This window comes from Anser anser, assembly GCF_964211835.1.
Source record: "Anser anser genome assembly, chromosome: 2".
NCBI lineage: Eukaryota > Metazoa > Chordata > Aves > Anseriformes > Anatidae > Anser > Anser anser.
The window spans coordinates 118011737-118033917 of NC_139721.1; the positions used below are offsets into that span (position 1 = coordinate 118011737).

Here is a 22181-nt window from a genome sequence, read left to right on the forward strand (position 1 = left end):
ATACTATCACTAAGAAACAACATCTACCAAGTCAATGAGTTTCTTAATGAGAAAAGTTAGATACCTCCATTAAAGTACTGGATGACACACGGTTCACTGCTCAACATGAATTTCACAAGAAACTGAAACAAGACTGCAAGCATGATGACTATATTGCAAGAAAAATGTTAAGTACTGAAATATATTTAACAAGAAATCATTTTCCTATAAATGCCTAAATAATATTTAAAAATTTATTTCTACACAAATGTACCTAAAACTTAGGTTTTCAGTTTGTGAAAGCTGTGTATTTGGATACCAGTTGTGGAAAGTGAATAATTAGAGAGAAACAGAGATATATGCAGTGATTTACCAAAAAAATCAGTTTCCATGTCTGCAAGATAAGCACTTGGAACAAAGAGACCTGTCAACAGCAACAGTGTGTTATCACTAACAAATCTGAGCTTAGAGACCTACCCCAAAATTATTCATGTAATTACATCTACACTTAACCAACGTGAAAAAGACTTATCCAAAAGAAAAACAGCAAATAAAACCCCAAAAATACCCAGTAGAGAGCAGTCTCACAGGAACATCCGGATCCATGAATCTCCCACCAACTGAGTGGAAGCGCATACAAATTACTAAACTGTAATTAATCCTCTAACAGGCACCTGAGGCACAGGTCTTGTAAACGCTTAAGCACATGTTAATCCATGGACACAGCCCCACCTAACAGGATGCCTAGTTACACACAACGGGGAGTTTCAGCTGAAGAACACACTGGAGCGAACCTAAAGTTCTTATTTCCTCCCCAGAGATGCCAGTTTCCTATTTTGGAGCTTCACACAGGGTCTACCACCCTCATTTTTTCCCATGGAGAAGAATAATGAGTAACAAAATGCCCCAGGAACTTTACATCCATGTCATCCACTACACGACGTATTTAAAATGACATCTTTATTCCCAGGCTCCCGACTGCCACGAACACAAGTCTGCAGGCTCCGCCACCTTCTGCACAAGAGAAAAAGCAGATGCTGACGCTCTGCCTGGATCAGCCCCGCAGCCAAAGGCTTCCAGCCATCTCCTTCAGACACAGCGACCACGAGCAGAGGTCTCTGAGAAGTGGTGACACCAAACCCATGCCCTCTCCTCTCCTGCACTTCACGTGCTGCCCTTAAGCCCTAGCTACACCACAAGCGCAAACGGTTCCCACATCACAAACCCACACAGCGCGCCAGCCCTGCCACGTGCCGCCAGAACACCTGTAAAAGTCGTCCCCCTTGGGACAGCACAAAACTCCCCTGGTGGGCACCACCAGGGAGGTTTAAATAAGAAATACAGTTGCAGCAGCTATTTTTACTCTTGGGGTGAAACCAGGGCGGGGTCAGAAGTACCAAGGCTTCTGCACCACATGCAGCAGGAGCGTTGGGCTTGGTGCACCTACCACTGACATGGCAGTCTGACTAACACAGGTGTTTGTCATGCACACAACTCCGGCAGGCACAGCACTTGGTGCATCATGTGAACAACTGCAATCTACTTCTCAACATCTTTTTCTAGTGGCTGCAAGAGCTCCACTTCCTTCCTGGAAATCCTTCACATTTTTCTCCCATGTGATTGATTTTACAAGTGCAGTTTTAGGGAGCATGCCAGACCCCTGTCCCTTAAATGCTTTTCCTGCAAGAAGGTGGAAAGAAACAAAAATTAATTTTTGCACTTAACACGCACCTGTTGAAGGATAAAGCATGCTTGTTTTTCCTTTCTGATTAGTGATGGTGTTGAGCTGGTGTTAGATGCCAGATGACAAGCAAATCACCATCTCTGCCCATCAAAGGAAATACATATTCTCAAATAATTTTCTTTTTAAAATGAACTTACTACATCAACTGTGTATGAAGCATCTTAGCACCAAGTGCATCTTAATTTCATTTACAATGGTTGTCCTCTGATCTTCCTGACGATCTGGTGTGCAGAATCTCTGACAAACCGTTCAATCAGCTTGGGAGGTGCCTGGGAAATGAGATTGCTGCCTGAAAGACAGGCTTCATCTGTTCCCAAGAGGGAGGCAGCATTCACCCCTGCCTTCCTCCGCCACAGAGGCCTACCAGCTGCGAAACCTCCCTTCCAGGTTACAGCTGCGTCAGGATCAACAACCTGCAGGTGCGAGGAGCAGGTAGGCTGCCCAGCTACACACAGAGCAGGTGCAGGTGTGCATGTGCTCAGAGAGCTACCCCAGAGCATTGAATACTGACATTTTGAACATCCATTTGGCACTCAAGCAGTTCAGATAAAGCAGATGGACAACCAAGCCTTAATAACAAAGTGCAAGGAAAGGGCTATGTAACATAGCACTTAATTCTGAAGCATGGGGGGGGGGGGGGGAACTATTTCTTTCTATGCATCTATTAATCTGCCGTTTACGAACAATATAAATCAGTATATGGAAGTTGTTTTAACCTCCTGCTTGCAGACAGTTAGAGACTACAAATACAATCTGATTTTTTTGCCTTTTAGTCCTCTTAGAAAAAGGCCAAGGGAGGCAAGCAGGGAGAGGAACTGGGTGCTCCTTCCAACGCACATTTCTCTGCTGAACTCCTCCTTCCTTCAGCCAGAAACCCATTTCTGCTTCAAGGCTGTGAATCAAGTAAAGCCCTTTGACTCAGGTGACAAAATCTTTCCAGAGTCAGAGTGGAGGAAGAAGCCTTTCCTTACTCATCCACAGACGAAAGCAAAAGGCAAAACAACAAAAGCAATGCACAGTCCACGTGCAGGAGCCATTTCCTAAGGAAACAAGGGAATTATAGACATGGAAAGAGCGGCTATTGCCGGACAAATCCATCACGCATGTATATCACACTGCAAAAGACAGCAGGAAAAACAGCTATGGAGCTGCTCCTCCCTTTTCTGTGCACTCTTCTCTGGGACACTGGAAAATGCTGCACGGGGCTGCTGATAAGGCAGTGGATGTTTCTACAGATAAGTTTCCCCAGCCTGAGCAGGCGTGGTCAGAAGGAGATTCCTGTCACTGACAGGCCATTCTTCTAGAACTTGGAAGGCTGAGGATTTTTTTTAAAAAATACTTAAAATTCATATGTGGAACATGGTCAAAATCTCGAGCTTTACCATGAGAAAACAAGTACATTGAGGAGGAAATCAATAAAAAGACCCTTTCCCTTTTGAGAGGAGTTCAAATGCTGACAAGGCTCACAAGGGAAGGAGCACCACAGCAGATACAACCCTGTCCTGTGACTCTATTCAACACCAACCCAGAGTAACCTTTAGGGTAAACCCAGGCCTAAAATTAGCACTAAGCCCTGGAGATCAGGGCCAGAGGATCTAGGCAAGCATACAAGAAGGATCCTAACCAAACCCTACTTCCAACAAGCGTGGCTGAATCTAGTTTTCATGTGCAATCGCCACCTCTCAACAAACATTGGCAAGCTTGCAGCTCCAGCAGCACAAAAGCTCTCTCTAACATAAACCACACTTCGAGATTGCTGGGATTCCAGTGGTAGTTTTAATGGTATGTGCAGTATTTTTCTCCCCACGATGCTGCCAGAGGGTCCCTCGATGAATCTGCTACATCTGAATTGCACTTTCGAGAGGTGGTCAAAGGCACGGATGAGTTAACAAATGTGCATGACTCACCCACCCAGCTAAGTACATTTGCAACTTCTGATGGAGACACGCTTCCAGTACACAAGAAAAAAGCCCCAATAGTAAAGCACAGCTCTAACGTGCATTTAGTCAAAACGTACTCACATCTCCACTGCAAGATGTTTCCCGCATCTCTTCCCAGAGGCTTGAAACAAACAGGGACGTTAGGAAAGCCAAGTGTTAAAGCCCCTGGAGGACCTTTATCATCGTTTTGCTGTGTCAGTAATGCTCAGAGTTGCACTTAGTATGAGCAGTGTTAAGGATTTTAAATGAAGCCTAATCAAAGATCCATTAACAGGCAATACATTAATGCAACATATAACTACCAGCCGCTCAGTGCCCTTTATCAGGGCCACGTGTCCTGAAGAGGCTGTGAGCATCGTCAGGGCAGGATAATTCTCCAGGGTTTAGTGGGATAGGTCAAAAGAGCAAAGAACGAGTAATTATATCAACTAAAGAACAGATACAGCCAACTTCAGCATATCTACTCAACACATTCCACACATGTAAAACCACACCTTTCGCATGGTGGTTTGGGTGCAAAATTTCTTTTTTTTTTTTTTTTTTTTTAAAAAAAGGCAGGCTGGTCAACTTAAAAGAGGATTCCTCATTTTATCACCTCTGTGATCAAGCCAACTTCAATACATCATCAAAACCCTGACATGCCCGCAGCTACACTAGGAGAACACAATATCAAAATCCTAGAAGGATCTACTGATTTTAGCACCTTAACATTTCTAGTGGGTAAACATTACCATTCTGCAGGTGTAGAACTGAGGCACAGGGAGAACGGAAGCACAGGCTTTAAAAACATTTAATACCTACAGCTTTTTTGCAGTTAATGGAAACCAGAGAGAGTGGACACATGCAGCAGCCCAGTTCAGAGCAACTCGTGCAAGGCTACAGAAGTCCAAAACAGTCCCACAGAAAGAAGATGCCACAAGGCTTCTCTTCCTGCTGATCAGGGAGTACACCAAATCACAAAAACCATCATAGTTCATTGTTTTTTTCCCCTAAACTTCCTTCAAAGACATGAACCTTCCACTCAAATGCTCCAGTTGCTTTTTCAGATTATTCAGGAAATATTCCGCAGTGGGAATGAATGGACCACAAAGTAATACCACAAGACGTTGTATGCCGGCTTCCTGTAATATAAATAGCCTAATGATATTGTGTTCCCATTAAAGTCAACTATGATCAGGTATTATTTGCTTCATATTTTCAATAATGGAATGGAATAAGATAGATATATCTCCATTGTTTGGTAGAAGAAAAATAAGCAGAACTTCTAACGAAACATCTTGCAATAGCAACACCACCACAAACTAGGAATGGGCAACAAGAGGGTCACAAAGCTGCTAGTAGCAGTCAAAACAACAAATCTTCAAAGCCAAACTTGGTGTGGCTCTCCCAAAAGACCATGTTCTCAAGCAGCATTCAAGGACTTAAGTCTTTGAAACAGAGCAATCCCGATTCTGAATGCCCCCTTCCAAGCTCTGGATTTATCCTATAAAGCTGCTTGGCAGAGCTCTCTTTTTTTGTCTGGAATGAACATGTGGGATTTTTTATTGTTATATCATAGGGGGAGGGATAAAAAAATATTTCCTCTAGAAATGTTCTGAGTCTATTTAAAATGCATTTATCAGGATGTATATAAATTTAGACCTTACATCACCCAACTGCATTTGTCCTCGAAATTAAAGCAGATCAAAAGCAACGCAAATCTTCCTGGATTAAAAATTATGCAGTTGCATGATGCTACAAACTGGCTTCAATCCAGTAAGATTTTGGATGAAAAGTGAAAGGGAAACTTTCATGGAAACATACTGTTAATGGGATCTTAAATTTAATCCATCAAACATTGCTTACAGTAAGTACAATTCAGATCTGCAGTAAACATTTAATAACACAGAGGTAGAAAGCATCATGTAATTGTTCTCTGTGCTGACACCTAGTATTTCTTAGACTAAGTAAGGTAAACAATAACATAAAATCAAGCTGATGTGGAAACACTGCTATTTCATTTACAATGGCATATCCAAGGGCCTTTCAGCCTTTAGAGCTCAGCATGCGTCTCTCGCATAGTAGCTACAAATCTCCAGACTCTACAAACACTTGAACACATGAATAATTTCAATCAAGCAGTAAAATCCCATCTTCAAGTCACTGGGATTTACTTCATGAGTATGCATTTGCATTATTATTACTACCCTATCTGCTTCATAATATGTCCTCAGCGCAAGGTTATGACAAGATTAATGAAATCCAGGCAACTATCCATAGCACCATCTTTCAATTTCAGTACCTCAGCATGAAATAAGGAGATTGAAAAGACTTATCTATATTTAGATATATAGATATAAATATAGCTAGCACTGCTCCCGAGGAGACTCGGAGCCCATTTAATTGGGACTGTTTTGACTAAACAGATCCACTAGCATACTGTTTTTTTAAAGTTCACTCATAAAATTTAAATCAACGTAGTAACACAGAACGGTTTTCACAGCTGAAATATAGTTTAATTTTGCATAACAAATAGTCCTCCATTCCACTAAGCTTATTTGCCAATAAATTCATGATCTACATGCCAGAAAGCAGAGAAAATGGAAACAAGTAAAGAGAAGAAAACAGCCACGTGACGAGTTCAGGGAATGCTGCATCCTGCCCAATGGAACAGAACAGTTCAGTTGGAAGGGACCTTCAAAGATCATCGAGTCCAACCGCCTGACCACTTCAGGGCTAACCAAGAGTTAAAGCATGTTGTTGAGGACATTGTCCAAATGCCTCTTGAACACAGACAGGCTTGGGACACCAACCACCTGGCTAGGCAGCCTGTTCCAGCGTTTGACCAGCCTCACAGTAAAGAAATTTTTTCTCATGTCTAGTCTGAACCTCCCCTGGCACAGCTTTGTGCCATTCCTTCACGTCCTGATCTCAGTGACCAGGGAGCAGAGACCAGCACCCACCTCTGCTTCATCTCCTCAGGGAAGCCACGGAGAGCCATGAGGTTTCCTCTTGGCCTCCTCTTCTCCAGACTGGAGAACTCAAGTGTCCACAGGACATGCCTTCCAGCCCATTTACCAGCTTTGTTGTCTTCCTCCGGATACTTTCAAGTACCTTGACATCCTTTTTATACTGTGAAGCCCAGAACTGCATACAATATTCAAGGTGAGGCCAAGCCAGTGAACTGTCACACCACCAGCTTCCTAACTATTACCTATTCGCTGCTCTGCTTGGTGTGTACAGTGGCGTTACTCCAATAACTTCAAAATGTTCCAGGTACCCATCCCATGCTTCCCATCTCATGAAAATACACATATAAAGAAAGGAAAAAAAAAAGAAAAAAACCAAGACCTTGACATTTTTAGATAGAGAATAGATATATATAAAAGTGTACTTTTAGAGTATGTGCAATCTTGGCATGCTTTGATACAGCATTCAAAATATTATGTTATCAAAATTATTTAGGATCTAAAGTAGCATTTTATGCCAGTTCTCCTTTAACAACATATTCACCTTACACTTCCACAGGTTTTATCTTTTGTTTTGCAGTTAACAAAAGAAAACTTAGATGCTCAAGTATGCCAGTTAGTTCTGAGTTGGTATTAGATCAACAACACCAAGCCTTCCAGAATAATGACCAAGTGGCTCAAGAACTTACTATTGGATTTTTAAATGTCAAAAAAAAAAAAAAAAAACTTTTTCCCCTCCAAGTAGGAAATCTTTCCTTCAACATCTGAAGAAAAAAAAAAAGGCAAAACCGACAAGCTTAAACAAAAAAAAGCACTCACACACAAAAGTGAGGAGATCCTGGCAGGTACTTGTATGCCAAAGATCTTTCAAACAAACTTTCACTGTCCATAATCACAAGAACACAAATCTAAAACAGTTACTTGTAAAAACAGAACTTGTCTAAGTTTAGTTTCAGAACCTAAAAATAGGGTTTGGCCGTGGGGGAGGTTGGGTGCTCCACTCACTGTCAGCATCCCTCTACCTTTCTCTTTCTGTTCCAGCTGTTATCTCAGTTTACAGCTTTGAAAATTACCAACAGTTCCTTGTAGCCAAATAACCAATCCAGATGACACAATTCAGGAGGGAACGTGCATAAAAATATTGTTCTATTGCTCACAAAACCCAACGTGCAGAGAAGGAAAATGCAAGGATGAATTCTCTACCTCCAGTTCCGTCTCTCTCCGATTGATATCATCTGTAGATTGATTCAATTTTTCAAGCTCGCCCTGGAAAGAAAGAAAGAAAATGTTAAACGTGTATTAAGAAACCTGGGGGGAAAAAAATGTTTCTGAGAATGGTCATTCAGCATCCCAACAGAAAGTTCACAAGGGCTGTGGCTTACATGCTTAATGAAAACAGGAAAACTTGAGACACTTAGAATAACTTTGCCGCTGGTCTTTTACTCTGCAGCTTACAAGAAAAATAATCAGAGAAGTTCTACAGTTTTATTTTAAGGTAGTACGTTTCCTGTTCTGGGCTATTCCTCACTAGAAAAAAATAAACATAAGGTACAATAACGTCTGTCCTGTCGATCAACATAGTGAGCATCTGCTAGTTTCCAGTGAGATACAACTCCCCCCCCCCCCAAAAAAATAAAAATAAAAATAGCATAACCTTAGTACTATCACAGTAGCTCCAGCAAAAGCACAGCATTCATGAGAAGAAACACATGAAAAGCATTTTACTCTGGATTTTGGCAAACCTTTCTATAATAAAACCAGTCAATGGGACGTATGATTGTGTTTACTTAGTCTGCCTTCGTGCCAACATTTTGATCTCTAACAGCAAAACCAAAGGTGTTAAATCCTTTGAATAAATATTTACTAGAGGTGGCGTTGGCATGAATGAAGTTACCGTAAAAACAAAGCTCGCAGTTAATGACTTTCTTACCACAAAAAGCAACCCTGGGGAGCGGATTCCAATAGCCTTAATTATTTCAGCAACACGTTGCTCCGTGCGAGATCCTACCCGCTTCGGCAGGGGTGTCTCACTAAAGAATTACCCGCTTTTCAACCAGGGAAGCGCTGAACCACGCAAACCCAACACCATAAAACCTGACGGGCGCCCGAGCTAGCGATCCCCCGCTCGGTCACAGCGACGTCCCCGGCTACGACCAGAGGGGGATTAACCCAACAGCGCAGCTTGCCTGTCCTCGGAGGTCGGATCTCGCCCCCAGCTCCCAGGATTTGGAAGGCACATCCCTGCACACCCACGTTTGCTGAGCCAGAAACGACCTGAGCTGCCTCCCGCTGCCAGGCGAGGAAAGCTCCCGTGCTCGGAGGCAGGCACGGCACCCTATTTATTTATTTATTTTTTTTAGCCAAACGCCAAAACCAGCGACCGGAGGGGGTGCAGACGTAGGGCAGGTGGACACGGGCTGCCAGCGGAGGAACCTGGGGCCAAATTTAGGCCGGCAGAAGCTGAGGCGGCTCGGCCGCGGGCCTGGCTCCTCCGCCGAGCAGCCTCTGGTGAATCCTGCAAGCAGCGCTGGGGCAGAAAGGCTGACGGTGGAGGGAAGGAAAACGGGGTGGCTGTCTGTCCGTCTGTCTGTCCGTCCGTTCGTCCGTCAGCAACGGGTGCTTGCTTCGGGGATTGGGATTTGGGGTTCGGCCGTTTTGGAAGCGGGGCTGAGCAAAAAGGCGTTCGGGAAGGCACGCGCGGAGGGGAACCGCCGTCTGCCATTAAAGCCGCCTCTTAAAAAATAACAGAGAGGCCCGCAGCGTGCTCGCTCGCCTCCCCGCGCGGAGAGGGGACGAGCCCCCCTCCCTCACCTGGATGCGGGGGTCCACCTCTTCTTCCTCCTCCTCCTCCTCCTCTTCTCCCTCCTCCTCAGGCCGCGGGCCCTCCTCGGCGGCGCCGCGACCGCGCCTGGACCCCGGCTCCATGGCGGCGGCAACCGGCGGCGACACCGACAGCGACACCGACAGCGACGACACGGACAGCGACACGGCCACCGCCGCCGGGGCCACCTCGGCCCGGCCCCGCCTCCGGGAAACCCCTCCCCGGCCGCAGCCCCCGGCTCTTTGTGCGCTCGCCCCGCGAGGAGGAACTGCGGGCTGGCTTCCTTCCTTCTTCCCTTCCCTCCTCCCTCCCTCCCTCCTTCCTTCCCCCTCCTTCCTTCCTTCCTTCCCCCTCCTCTCCTCTTCTCCTCCTTTATTATTTTTTCCCCCTCTCCCCGCCCGGCACCCCCCAAACCCTCACAAGCCAAAGTGTTGGAACCGCAGGTGTGAGGGAACACCGCCTGCGCCTTGCAGATCCTTTCTCTTCTTAATTATTATTTTACTTTCAAAATAAGGGGCTTTCGGCAACCTTGAAAATAGGAATGAAAGCCAGGTTTGCCATTGTGTGGCAGCTGAGCAAGCAGCTGTTGCACTGACGCTGGATGCGGCAGAAAAAGGCATCCCGAAGCCATGTCCTTGTCGTGTGGGTGTAAAGGAACTTGGTTCCTTTTTAGCTCCAGCCTTCCTCACTTTCTTCACCTCACTTTCCTCAGGCACAGCCGAAAACCCTTCTGTGGGCAGCAGCAAAGAAATACAAATTTTAAACAATGGTTTTTCTCTTCCCCTCTCACAGCAACCCCAAAGAAAGATTCACACCGTGTTCCTTCCTCATTCCAAAGGAAAACCACCTTATTTCTTCTTTTCCCTCCCAGCAGAGGGCATGGGCCATGCTACCCATATGGGAAAAATCAGGCAAGAAGCGGCAACTGGCTCAGCTGAGGCCCTTCCTCAAATCACACCAGCTGTGCTGAACCACTTCCTCACTGCCTTTGGGTGGGCAGCAGGTCATTTCCAACAGGTGAGGAACACATCTCCGCCTTAAAAGTGTCACTTTTTAATGTAACCCCATTTTTGTTAGAAGATTCTGCAAAGAATACCAAAAAATTAAAAATAAGCGGATATTTCTTATACTTGGAGAAAAAGCTTCCTCTGAGAGACTGAAGATCAAAAAAAGATTTCAGCAAAACGTAAGAAGATAAAAATTCACATTCCTAGCGTGAAAAAGGGGGGAAACAGAAGTATTCAAGCTCTTCCAAACAATATAAAGCAACTGGGAAGAAAAAAAAAATAAAAAGAAAAAGAAAAAAGGAAAAAGAGTGGCACAAACATTTGAAAATAGTATAAACATGGAAAGTGACACCAACAAACTAAAAAAAATCAAGGAACAGAGGAGGTGTTGCAAAAATGCAGATGGGTTGTTTGCAACATCTTCATTTCTCACAGCAAAAGAAATCATGTAAAGAAAAGGAAAACATCACCAACCCCAAGTGGTTTATTCTTACTCATTTCCAGCAAGGGAATTAACCTTGTGCAAACAGCCCAGAGCTTCCAGGGCCTTGGGGTGTCTCATCCCCACTGTGCTGTGGCTCACGCCAAGATGGTGATGGTCCGACATCCTAAAAGGGGCAGAGAAAACACAAAGCAGCACATGGACGAGTTAATGCTGGCAATCCCACCGTCACCGCTTACGTTTCTAGAAAACATGGCTGTGCAGAACAGCTACGGTAGCTTCACCACTTTTCTCCAAAACCCACACGGTCTGACCCACAGCAGTGACACACAAAGCACTTCCTGCTGCTTGGGGTACCCAAATGCTCCCATACAGACCGTGCTCTCCCCACAGGTTTTGTAACGTTTGAGCGAGGACCCTGTTGTTCCATTGCCACCATAACAGTCCCAGTGATTGTCACAGCTCAAATAAAACTAAGCCAAATTCATCAATCTGCCACCATCGTGTCAGAGCAAGCTGTTTCTTTCCACGTTCGTACTTGGAACGAGCGTGGTGGGAGAGCTGCCTGCGCAGCTCAGCCCTGTGCGAGAGACGGTATGAATACACAGCCCCCTTTCCCCACGGCTCCGAAAGCTCACACGCAGGCCCCAGGCTGCTGAGATCATTTTATATCAAACCAACACATCAGGAAGGTTTATTTTTAAGGAACTGCTGAAGAACACACAGATTGTGAGTTTGCCATCACGAAGGTGTAAACAGAAAAGCAGCCTTGAGGGAGAGGTTTGAAGGAAACAAGAAAGAGAGACCACTCGGTACACGTGAATATCAATAAAAGACTCAAGAATATTATTTGCATGGTCAGTTTTCTCTCTTCCCCATGAAAGAGCTCTGGCTGAAACCGCTGTCACATGCAAAGGGCAGCATAGCCCCAGGAGCTGTGAGCAGCCACCCCGCACAGCATGCAGGTGGGCTCCATGCTCTGCTTAAGCCAACGCAGCACAAGAAGTAAACGGCAGATGGTGGCGTTAGGGTATTACTTTCACCAAGTCATGAGTAATCTCATCCCAGCAAATGTCCTACGCAATGTGTTAAAAGTCAGAAGCCTCCCCCCAAAAAAAGAAAGCCAGTCATACTGACCTTTTCACTTCCACCCCAGGTCCAATATGCACAAAGGCAGCTGAGTCAAGCCTGCACAAGGATGGACCGAGACAATCTGTGTGCTTTCTCTTGCATCAATATTTCAAAACCTCGGTCCGAAGCAATGTTTGCATATCAACCGCTGTGCCGTTGAGGCAGGGAGAAACAGCACTCTCTTTCACTAAGGAGATTCCAGGGTGGTCACAGAGGAGAATTAGCGCCGACTCACTGGGTCGGGCTGCAGCTCGACAAAAGTTAGGCCGGAGATGGTACAGCTCATCTAAAAAGCACGGGGAGATGTACCGATGCAGGGAGAGTCGTGATCGAAGCCACTTCAATGACCTTTTTAATCACACCAGGCAATGCGTGGCTGCATTGCACGACACGAGAGCAGCCATTTGGGCTGCAGTCCTTGTCATCAGTGCCAGATCCCAGAGCACAGAAACCTCTGGGCAGGGTGATGCTCAGGCCAAACAGCAATCATACTTTCAGGGGAAGCTGCTAGATGACCCCGTTTTCTGGTCCCACAGAAATCTTCTGTGTACAGGCAGCACTTGGCAGGAAAAAGAGGGAAGCTTCTATAAGGGAGGAGTACAGAGAGGAATTTTCTCCCTTGTTCTGGAGGATGTTTTGTAAATTAGGTATTACATCTTCTGAATAGACATTGGGGAAATACAAGTTACATTTTAAATAAAATCAGCCGGGAAGCAGTATGTATCAGTGAAGGACTGCCTAGGGAAACATACTAATGACTGTTAATAATTTAGGGGGGGGAAATCAAAGCGAATGGTTAGCATAATTTAATGTATACTTGATGATGGTGGATTTTGAATGATTTTTAAGGAAGGGGTTTTTTGTTGTTTTTTTTCAAGTCTAGTCTTACATTCAAATTTCTGCTCATACATGCCCTCAAAGCTTGCTTCTGCCCAAGCACTAGAGGCAAGAACATAAAATACAAATCAATGCTACATCTCCTTCCTCAGAAACAAGACCTACTATCTCCTCTTTTTGAACGTTGATGGCATTTAAGTACAGTTTGGGATTAATTAACACACATTCGCTTACTGAAGACACATTTGCAGTTCATGGGAAACTTTGTGGAGAAAACTGATTGAGACTGCCTTGCTTCCATAATCCCACCTCTCTTTCCTTGAAGGGACTGGAAAAAAAGTTTTGCCCTGAAAAATTCTGCTTTTGTTGATTATGGGGCTAGAGGCTAATTTCCAACTCGCCTCAAATATTGAAGCACTATTGCAATTTGTTTTAAATAATTTACCATCAAATAAACATGGTAGTATAAACAGTCCAATTCTAAGCAAAAAAAAAGTGTATAAAACATGGCTCCCAAAACACGTTTATGGGCATAAAGTCACCTAAGTAATTGCTATAACTGAAGTAATCCTGAAAACCAGTTTACCATACTAACTTTGGCAATATTACACCAGAAATTAGTTTAGCCTGGGGAAATTCTCAGTTAAAACCAAAGTCACCATCTCTCTCTTCCAAACTGCTGCAAAGATATTGCTCTATCAACATTTAAACCCCATATGCTTAGCTGCTTTTCAGAAGTATATTGCACATGTTCGAAACACTTTTAAACACTAAGCAGGATCTCGCCCACAATCCCAGTACATTCAAAGATCTGGTTCTCCAAGTCTTAATCTCACTGATAGGAGGCTAAACTTTTTTTTTTTTTTTTTTTTAACATACAGACTGCATTTACAGAACATTTTAAGTTCCCTGGATACACACGCAGGGGGTTAAACACTTCAGAAGTGGTCAGAATCAAAACTTCTGGCTTATTTCTCAGTCAAATTTTCACACTTCCTTACTCACAATGGTTGCAGCATGATTGCACTCTGTATTTTAGGACATGTTAAGAATCAGTTATTCTTTTTTACACCTTTTGTTAAGATGCAATCACCTTTTGAACTTGGATACAAATGAAGCACACAAAGATGCATTAATGGGGCCTGAGCATCTATGGTACAAACATAGATTTCCCCACACACAAGGAACGTATTTAAAGAAAATGCTACATCCCAAAATACCCTTTAGTTTCACTTCTTTTTTAACAAGAACCATTTAAGGATGATTAAAAAAATACCCTCTGGGCTTCACAAGGCTACAACGAAAGTAGGTTCATTTAAAGAGATACAATCTATTTTCTAGCCACACTGATCTTACTATATTTCAGGAAAAAAAAATATAAGAATTATTAGCAAAATTAGTAGTTTGGCTGATTTCTACTGGATATACATTTGTTCCCCATGAGCTACTTTTCTTATTATTCTGAAACCTGATCTTCTTGAAGATGCTTTATACAGATAGTGTGAGTGCAATATATATATTTTACATAAAATTTGCAAAAATGATGCTATATATAGTACATGACTAACAGCTTTATGGGCCCCTCTGCTTGTTGCTGTTTCACTGGGAGAGAACCACCACCACCACAGGACTTTCTCCTCCTCCAGGCTGTCCAGGCCAGGGTGGGCAGCATGGAATTTTCCACTAGAAGTCATAGGTACAAAGACACTGTCTACAGAGGAGCAGAGCAGGCCCACTGCCCACCTGCCCAAAATACAAAGTCTGCTGCTTTTGCAGATTTAGGAAATACCACAGTAACATGAGAGAGTCTTCCTTGTATCTGCTGCTGAGCGGTAAGGAAGATCGCCTTTACAGTGCCTGATACTTGAACAGGGAAAACCCTATACTGCATCCTTTTAAGTTGAACATATTCATGGAGGCTCGCCATCCTGACATCTGCTTTCCTCGATAAGTAGTCTCCCATCAGTTTCGATGGGAGCAGGATGAGGTGCAAAGGTGCTGGTCTGTACTCAGAATAAAGCCTTAGACAAGAAGTGTTGCCTTATGAGAGCCAAAATGAGATGCAAGATCCACTCTCCTCTACCCAGCCTGATAATTCAGTAATGCTTCTGCAGTGATCCAGATACATCATTGCTATTCAGTACAAAAACACCCACCTTCATCTTTTATTCTTTATTCTTACGCAAACCACTTTTAAAACATTTATTTAAAGAACAACCTATACTGTCCAAATAACATAAGCCATGTGCAAGAACGTATCTCATTTTCCAGTCCTTTGTTTGTTTAATGTTCAGACAGATTACATATTTGTGCCTATTTAACTATATTAGCAGGTATCTCACTGGTAGATTTAAAGGGTAAAATCCCCTCACTGGTCCCTTGCCACGAGGCCACACTGCTCACAACACTGAGTGCAACACTGACAGATGAATACAGAAATCCCTGCAACACAGCACTACAAAAATGTGATGGTAAACACGAAACCCCAGCTAGCGAAGCTCAGATGGGCCCAGTTCAGAGTATTACCTTGACTGATATAGTCCAGTGGGAGTCACAGTTGCTCAAAGCTGGCAGATTTGTCAGCCCTTCCCTCACACGGGATCCCCACTTGTACATTCGGCACAGAGTTTCCCAGCTCAGGAGGAAGGGGCTCTCACACCTCCCCGCTGCATGCAATGCTCCTCCTGAGAAGTGCTTTGGGGCACTGCCCCATGGTTCTCCCTGTGACCAAGGAGGCACCTCCTGTGGAGCGAGGATGCCTCGTGTGTGCAGGATGGAAGCACAGCTCTGCACAAGAGCGACCTCATGGCTGCTAAAAGCTCCCTGACCACAGACTTTGCTTCTCAGTAATCTTGCCACCAGACGGGAAATTCACTGATCTCCCATTTTAAGCTCATGAGCATATAGCGTTAACAACGTGAGCCTCCAGAGCACTTTTCATCAGAGGACCTCAAAGCACTCCAGCACCAGCTATTCGGGGAAGCTTTCCCTTTGTTTTCCTGCACAAATCCCACATCATAGAGGTACTAATTGATTAAATAGAGGGAAGCAGCAGAGATATTTCAAGTACAAGATGGCCCAGAGAACCACAGAAACAGGCTGAAAATAAATTTTCAAACAGGAGGCTGAGTAGCCCAGATAGCTATAGAAAGGCAGGGGGATTTGGGATCTCATTATCATCATGGCCAATTAATGTGCAAAGAGAAAAGGCAGAAACCAGTGTGTATCTAGAGAAATAAAAGACAGGGGCTGGCAACCACTCAGGGAACTCCTGCCTCGGAGCTGTGGAGAAAAAACAGCAGCCAAGGGGGAAGCCCAGAGATGGGGACAGGCCCTTCCACAGCCAAGCCCAATTAGCAAGGTATTCACCAAGGTCTTTGCACAGTCTCTGTGCTTCCTAACCGTGTCTGGCTGAGCTGTAAGTCATGATAGGAGAAATGGGAAGTATTTCTCTACCCTCCTCTTTAGTATCCTTCTGAGGCTCGTTATAGCCTAATTTACCTTGTGCCAGAAAATATGAGTTTATGCAGCATCTAGACACAGAAACACGTGTCAGTGTAACTAATCTGAGTTTCATGCCTGCATGATGGGTCCACGCTTTGAGTGTCTCCTAAGTAAGGAAACACAAAGGCCATTCAAATACTCAGATGTAAAAATCCGTATCAGCTCCATAGAGGTGAGATGCTTCCTGTGTACCAAGAACCTTTGCCCCCTCTCCCACCATTAATAGCAAGGTTTTCTGCCCCCCCCCCCCCACCACCACCTGGCAGAATCGCAGTCTTCAGTGCTTCCCGTTACATAAAAACCAGGCGACTGAGCACATTGTGTGTGGGAGTGAAGCAGGGTCTGCTTTAGCACTCAACTTCGTACTTCAGGAGGAGAAGCAGTGCCTGTCTGTGCTCCCTCTCCTGCCCGCCCCGCATGCCACAGGCTCCGGGCACCGCTGCAGAGCGGCCTAGGTGCCCTCCCGCTGGGGTCACCGACAGCAGCCCGGCCCCGGCAGCTCAGAGCTAGCTCCAGGGCTGTGAGACCCGCCCGGGTACAAAGTCGGTGACACAGGGAAGGTTCTGAAGCCTCACTGACAAAGCTGTGCTGCCAGCAGCATCCGAACAATGGCCTCACATCTCCTAAAGCTGAATGAACACTTTGGGATTGTGATGTAGATATAGGATCTCTCCCTGTCATCTCTGCTCCTTCCTCAGCTCTGCCATCTCTACTTCTACCTCACCGCTCAGGCTCAGTCTCGTCTTTTCCACAGTCTTATCACCTTCCCCTTCTTTCTTCCACCTCAAGTATCATTAACTCCTTTCTTTCATTTGCCCTTGTCCTTCCTTTCTCTTTTTCCCTTCTCCTGACCTGCCAGCTTTACATCCTGGAAATCCTTCTCTTAGAGGCAGCATTTGCTGTTCACTCTCCCTGGCTGAGATTTTTCCTCTCATATCCCTCTTTCACCCCATCTCCCACCCACTTCATCACACCCCAACTTTCCACCACCACAACACAGTCTCAGCGGCGCTCTCTGAGCCTTGCAACCCAGACCACATGCCAACCTGTGGGCTGCCCTTCGTCCGTCCCGCTCCTCCTCAGCCCTTCGCCACAGGTCCCACAGCCACCCAACACTTTGCTGCTGCTGCCTCCATAAACCAGAGGCTGGGGGTCGGTCTGAGCCACCCAGCAAGGAACGGAGGCAGCAGCACCAAGACATGGTGTAGGCTCTGCAAAAATGAAAGCAAAGTTGCCCACTGCTCTGGGGACTTCTGAGGATGAGGGAATATCCCTACCGCCTCTGCAACTTGACATTAGGTTTGGAAAGTACAGCACAGATATGGAAAAAGGGGTCTGCAGAGTTTTGTGACAGTGAGCGGTTCAGATCTCCGTCAGCTGAGGAGTGCTATAGGCACAATGTCAGATCTTTAAAGTTACCAGATCACAGGCACCTGATTCTGGTCTCAGTATAAACTGAACTATTTTTTTGAACATATTTTTTTCTTTTACTAGTTCTAGACCTAGGGTTAAGAATATTAACTCAACACCACTAAAGGTCTCTTTCCAAGGCCAGGCTAGCTCTGGTCTCTCCCAGATGGCAAAAACAAGCGCTATAACAGAGGATGCTAACAGAAGTGGCTTTGGGTAAGAGACCAAGAGAAAACCTCTTCTAGTATTATTGTTATATCTACTTTCCAAACAAACCTGTGAAAATACGAGGAGGCTAAATGACTGCAAAAAGGCCACACATAAGAATCTCATGGCAAAATTAAAAATCAGACTTCTAGTCACTTACTTTAATTCTAGCTTCACCTCTCCTCTAAACTTTCCTTTTTAGCATGCTTCACCCTTGCTCCATTTCCCTAGGTCTGCAAAAGATCTTCTCTTGTTTTGAACTAGAATTGCATTTTTAGCACCCATGCCTAACTGCATAGTTCTTGAAAAACTTACTAAAATTTCCATAGCAGAAGTTACACAGTAAAACAAATTCCCCAAAAAGTAAGCCTTGGTATGGCGATAAATTAATTCAAAAACAGGTTTGCTTGTTTACATATGAACTATAGCATCACTCTTACTGTTAGCCATGGTTCAGCACAAGTGTTTGTGCGAACGATGTAGCTACAGCATTTTGACTCTCACTTTGGGGATGTGTCTCCTTGCCTGTTGCAGATACTGGAGAATTCTCGCAGTACAGTCTGGAGTACACTTATCCTCATCAGATCAGTCTCTTTTATCACAAAAAAACCCACACTTAACCCTAGGACAAAATAAAGTATGATGTTGCAACTTCATCTCTACCAAAATCTCTCTGATATGAGGGCAGTTTTATAAACCTGCTTGATAAGAGTTTGTAGGGTCAAAAGAGAAGCATTTCACCTTGGGTGTCCCTGCAGCCCACCCATTGGTCAGAAAACTCATTTTCCCTCTCGTTTTTTTGTTTTTTGTTTTGTTTTTTTTTTTTCTTGAGACACCTTCTAGACTTCTAGAGGTGGAGATACACAGGGTTGCTACGTGCCAGGCAACAATTGCTTCAAACAGCTGGATTCTAAAGCTGCTCCCTTCCCTGTCCCAAAAGGCCATTCATTGTTTTGTTTCCCTTGCTCCATTGGCACAAGGAGGAAAGGTGGCATTTCCCTCATTCTCAGCCACTGACTGCGTCAGAACAGCACTTTTCCAGCTCATATGTGCAGACAGGCCATGTCCTGGCTGTAATAGGCGGTGTATATCTCAGGAGCAAGCTCCACAACAGCAGGAAGAGATAAGGGAGCATGCTTCAGCCCTCCGGAAAATCCTGCCCAAGAGGACCGTGAGGAGCCAGACAGAATGTCCTTCATTAACATGCAGATGAACACAGATCATATTCGTGAGGACCATGTTTCTCTGATCTAAAATGTGACCCCTGAGCTTCCCTTTTAGCTCCTTTGGCCTTTCCTCCAGTTTGCTTCCAACTTTCATTTCCTCCAGTCCCACAGGGTAACTCCTTGCAAGTGAGCTGCTGGCAAAAGATGCTGTGCACCTCTGCACCCACATTTCCAACAAGCTGCCGAGGCACAAGCAACTCTCACATGATGAAAAGTATCTGAATGCCCTGCATATGGTAGGCGTGATAAATATGTGGGGCAGGTTCTGGTAGGATGGTGGGATTTGACATGTCCAAAAATTGATCTGAAAGGGTGCCTTCATTTCTCTAAGCTTTTCACATTGCTTTTTGTAAAAAGGAGTATTCAGGCACTGTGTCTAGTAAACGAGAGCATGTGTGGGTGCTTTGCTGCCAGGACCGTTTCAGCAAACGGACTGAGCGGCTCAGGAAATCAGCATGGTCACCAGCCAAAAATGCAGATAAGGAGGAAAGTAGTTGAAAGTCTTTGCATTTGGCAGGTGTGTGAGGATCATCCAGCCCTTGTTTGGAGAGGGATACACATATCTCAAAATATTCTGAGATGCATTTGACATGCAGGTCTTCTCAGGAGCAAGCCAACCAGAAAGAAAATGGATCTTCCTCCTTGGTCATGATCACAGGAGAGGGTTCAGTGTACTCAACTCCCTGAAGACCCAGAAGGTTTGTCTCTCAGATCTCCCAAGCAAAACTGCTGCCAAGATTGTAAATGCAGTCCTGATGCAAGGGGATGAAAATTGCTCTAACTCAGTCTGGCATCCGTGCTGCTCCCCAGTCCCAGCAAGCAGAACTGAGTAGCCCCAGTCTGACAGCAGCTGCGGCGGTGCAAACAGCCCTCCAGCTGCCACTGCAGAGTGCCGGAGATCTGCAGTGGGATGCAAGGACAGGAACCCCCTCCAAACAGCAGGAAATACCATTGATTTTCAGATGCAGGCATTTTGCAGAGAGAGCAAAAGGAACAAAGCAGATGTTGGGCAGCCTGCAGCACAGCTCTCCCCTCGCAGGCACCCCTTTGGAGCAATAAATCCTTCAAGGGGGGCAAGGGAGAAAAAAACCAACCACGCAGCAGCGTACTGATCTTCACAGACTGAGCAGCTTTAATGCTGTGTAATCCTCCAGAGGGAGGAAACAGCATTTCCTTTGTGCTAAAGACATCAAAATGGTTGAAAGTGGCAATCCCCACTGACATTACCTTTATTAAAGGAGGGATATTTCCACAAGCCCTGAGAAGGCTCGGTCAAGAGCCAGCATCTACTTGTAATGATAGAAAATACCAGGCAGTTGGGACTTCTTGAAAGAATATATAGGCAAATGTGCACACCGACTAGAGGCTGCATATCACAGCAGCACACATCAATTATACAGCTATCAAACAATAGCGTAGCGGCAGCGATACGAGTGATGTGAGCAGCTCAATAATTGCCTTTTATTCTTCTTGAATTTGGCACCTGTGTTATTTTGCAGCAGGTATATAATTAACTTGTATTCTGAAGGGGGAAGTGGTGCCCTAGGGTTGTTGTTACATGAGTGCCAAGCCTTCTTGAGCCACTTCCTCAGCAGAGAAACATTTTTCCATGTAAATTGGATAGAGAAGTGAAAGAAGGGAGATAGGCATTCCCAGTAAAAATCTGAGTACTAGGAGCCTACTTTTAATTAAACCTTACTTTGAATAACAGTAGGATTCGTGTTCTTCTCACAGACACTCTCCTGCATCTAAATATCAAACAACTGTCAATTCACAGTGTCACTGAATATAAAATCAGTCCCTGAGCACCTTAAGGCAACATGCAGGAAACATCGTGTAGAGTTCACATTGATATGTCAGTACATCTCACCCGGCCTTGTCTGAAACACCTTAGAAATAGCAGCTTGAGCTGTATGGCACTGCCCAGACATTCAGAGTCGTGTAGAGTTTGTCAGAGTCCCAAGCTACTTTTTAGGCTCAGATACTTTTGTTGCTTATATTTGTATGCATACATATGGTCCCACAGAATTTCTGGAGTGTTTGATGCAGTTGCAAGCCTTGCCTCCTTCTTGCTCAAAACGGGAAGTAAAAATTCTGAATAGAGGATCTGAATTACAAAGTTATATTATAACAGGAGCAAAAAATGCCAATGCATTCACCTCCCCTTCCTTGCGAACTGTTCAGTTATAATCATGTCCCCAAGCACATTCCGTACTGAATCACTGCGACATCTGTTAGGGAAATGAACACAAATCTATATCTGCATGCAGCAAATATATTGGCAAGGTTGCAGCAGGGGGAAGGGAGATTAGGTGTCGCTTTTCACACAAACTAGAAAATGACAGCTTGTCACTTCCATGAGTGAATACCAGGAGAAGCGAGAGTAGGCAAGATACTTCTTCACCTTTTTACCCCACCGTAACATTACAGAGATGCAGATTAAGGACAAAACTGTGGCTTCGTGTCCCCTGCCTGCAGCAATAGCATCTGGATGTGGATCACCCCCCCAGGAACACTAACTATAATGGATTGTATCCGCCACTCACATATGTCGGCAGAGCTCCTCTGAGTGGAAGGGAGCTGTGCCCCTTCTCCAGCTGAAGAGCCAGACCAACACGCCAGCGATGGGGACAGGCTGGCGATGAAGGCAACGTAACAGAGCATGCTGGAGACACATATTGCTCTTTCATCTACAAGAAATGCGTTGCATTAACAATTAGCAGTATATCATAGCTGGTGCAGAGCAGCACAGCACCCTTTCGTTGATTATGGCTTGTTTTTAAGTGCATCTTCCCCACACCCAAAAGCCTGTGTTCAAGGCATTGTGTATTCTGTGATTCATGTAATGAGACTAACATGACTGTAGAAATGATATTATTTCAGTTCCTTTCTAAAGGGATGCACAACCTCCCACCCACTCTTCCTTGTGCTTTTACAGTGAGAATTTGTTCCTAATTGGTATCCAGGCGTGCATAGTCAAATCGA

General features: G+C 44.8%; 1 protein-coding gene and 1 long non-coding RNA gene across 2 annotated transcripts in view; both read right to left on the reverse strand.

Annotated features, from left to right (window-relative positions):
- Positions 1–9757, reverse strand: part of SH3BP5 (SH3 domain binding protein 5) — a 48647-nt gene extending 38890 nt beyond the window's left edge. The window contains exons 1-2 of the mRNA XM_083825888.1: positions 9423–9757; positions 7815–7877 (exon numbers count right to left, since the gene is read on the reverse strand). Coding sequence (XP_083682014.1) covers positions 7815–7877; positions 9423–9536 — 177 coding nt within the window. The 5' untranslated portion in view covers positions 9537–9757. The remainder of the gene's footprint in view (positions 1–7814; positions 7878–9422) is intronic.
- Positions 9758–9908: 151 nt separating this feature from the next.
- On the reverse strand, positions 9909–13696 carry LOC310895085. Its single transcript, XR_014580429.1, has 2 exons — positions 10248–13696; positions 9909–10162 (listed from the first exon to the last, which is right to left on the reverse strand). It is a non-coding gene; the product is annotated as an uncharacterized lncRNA (long non-coding RNA).
- Between the last annotated feature and the right edge of the window lie 8485 nt (positions 13697–22181).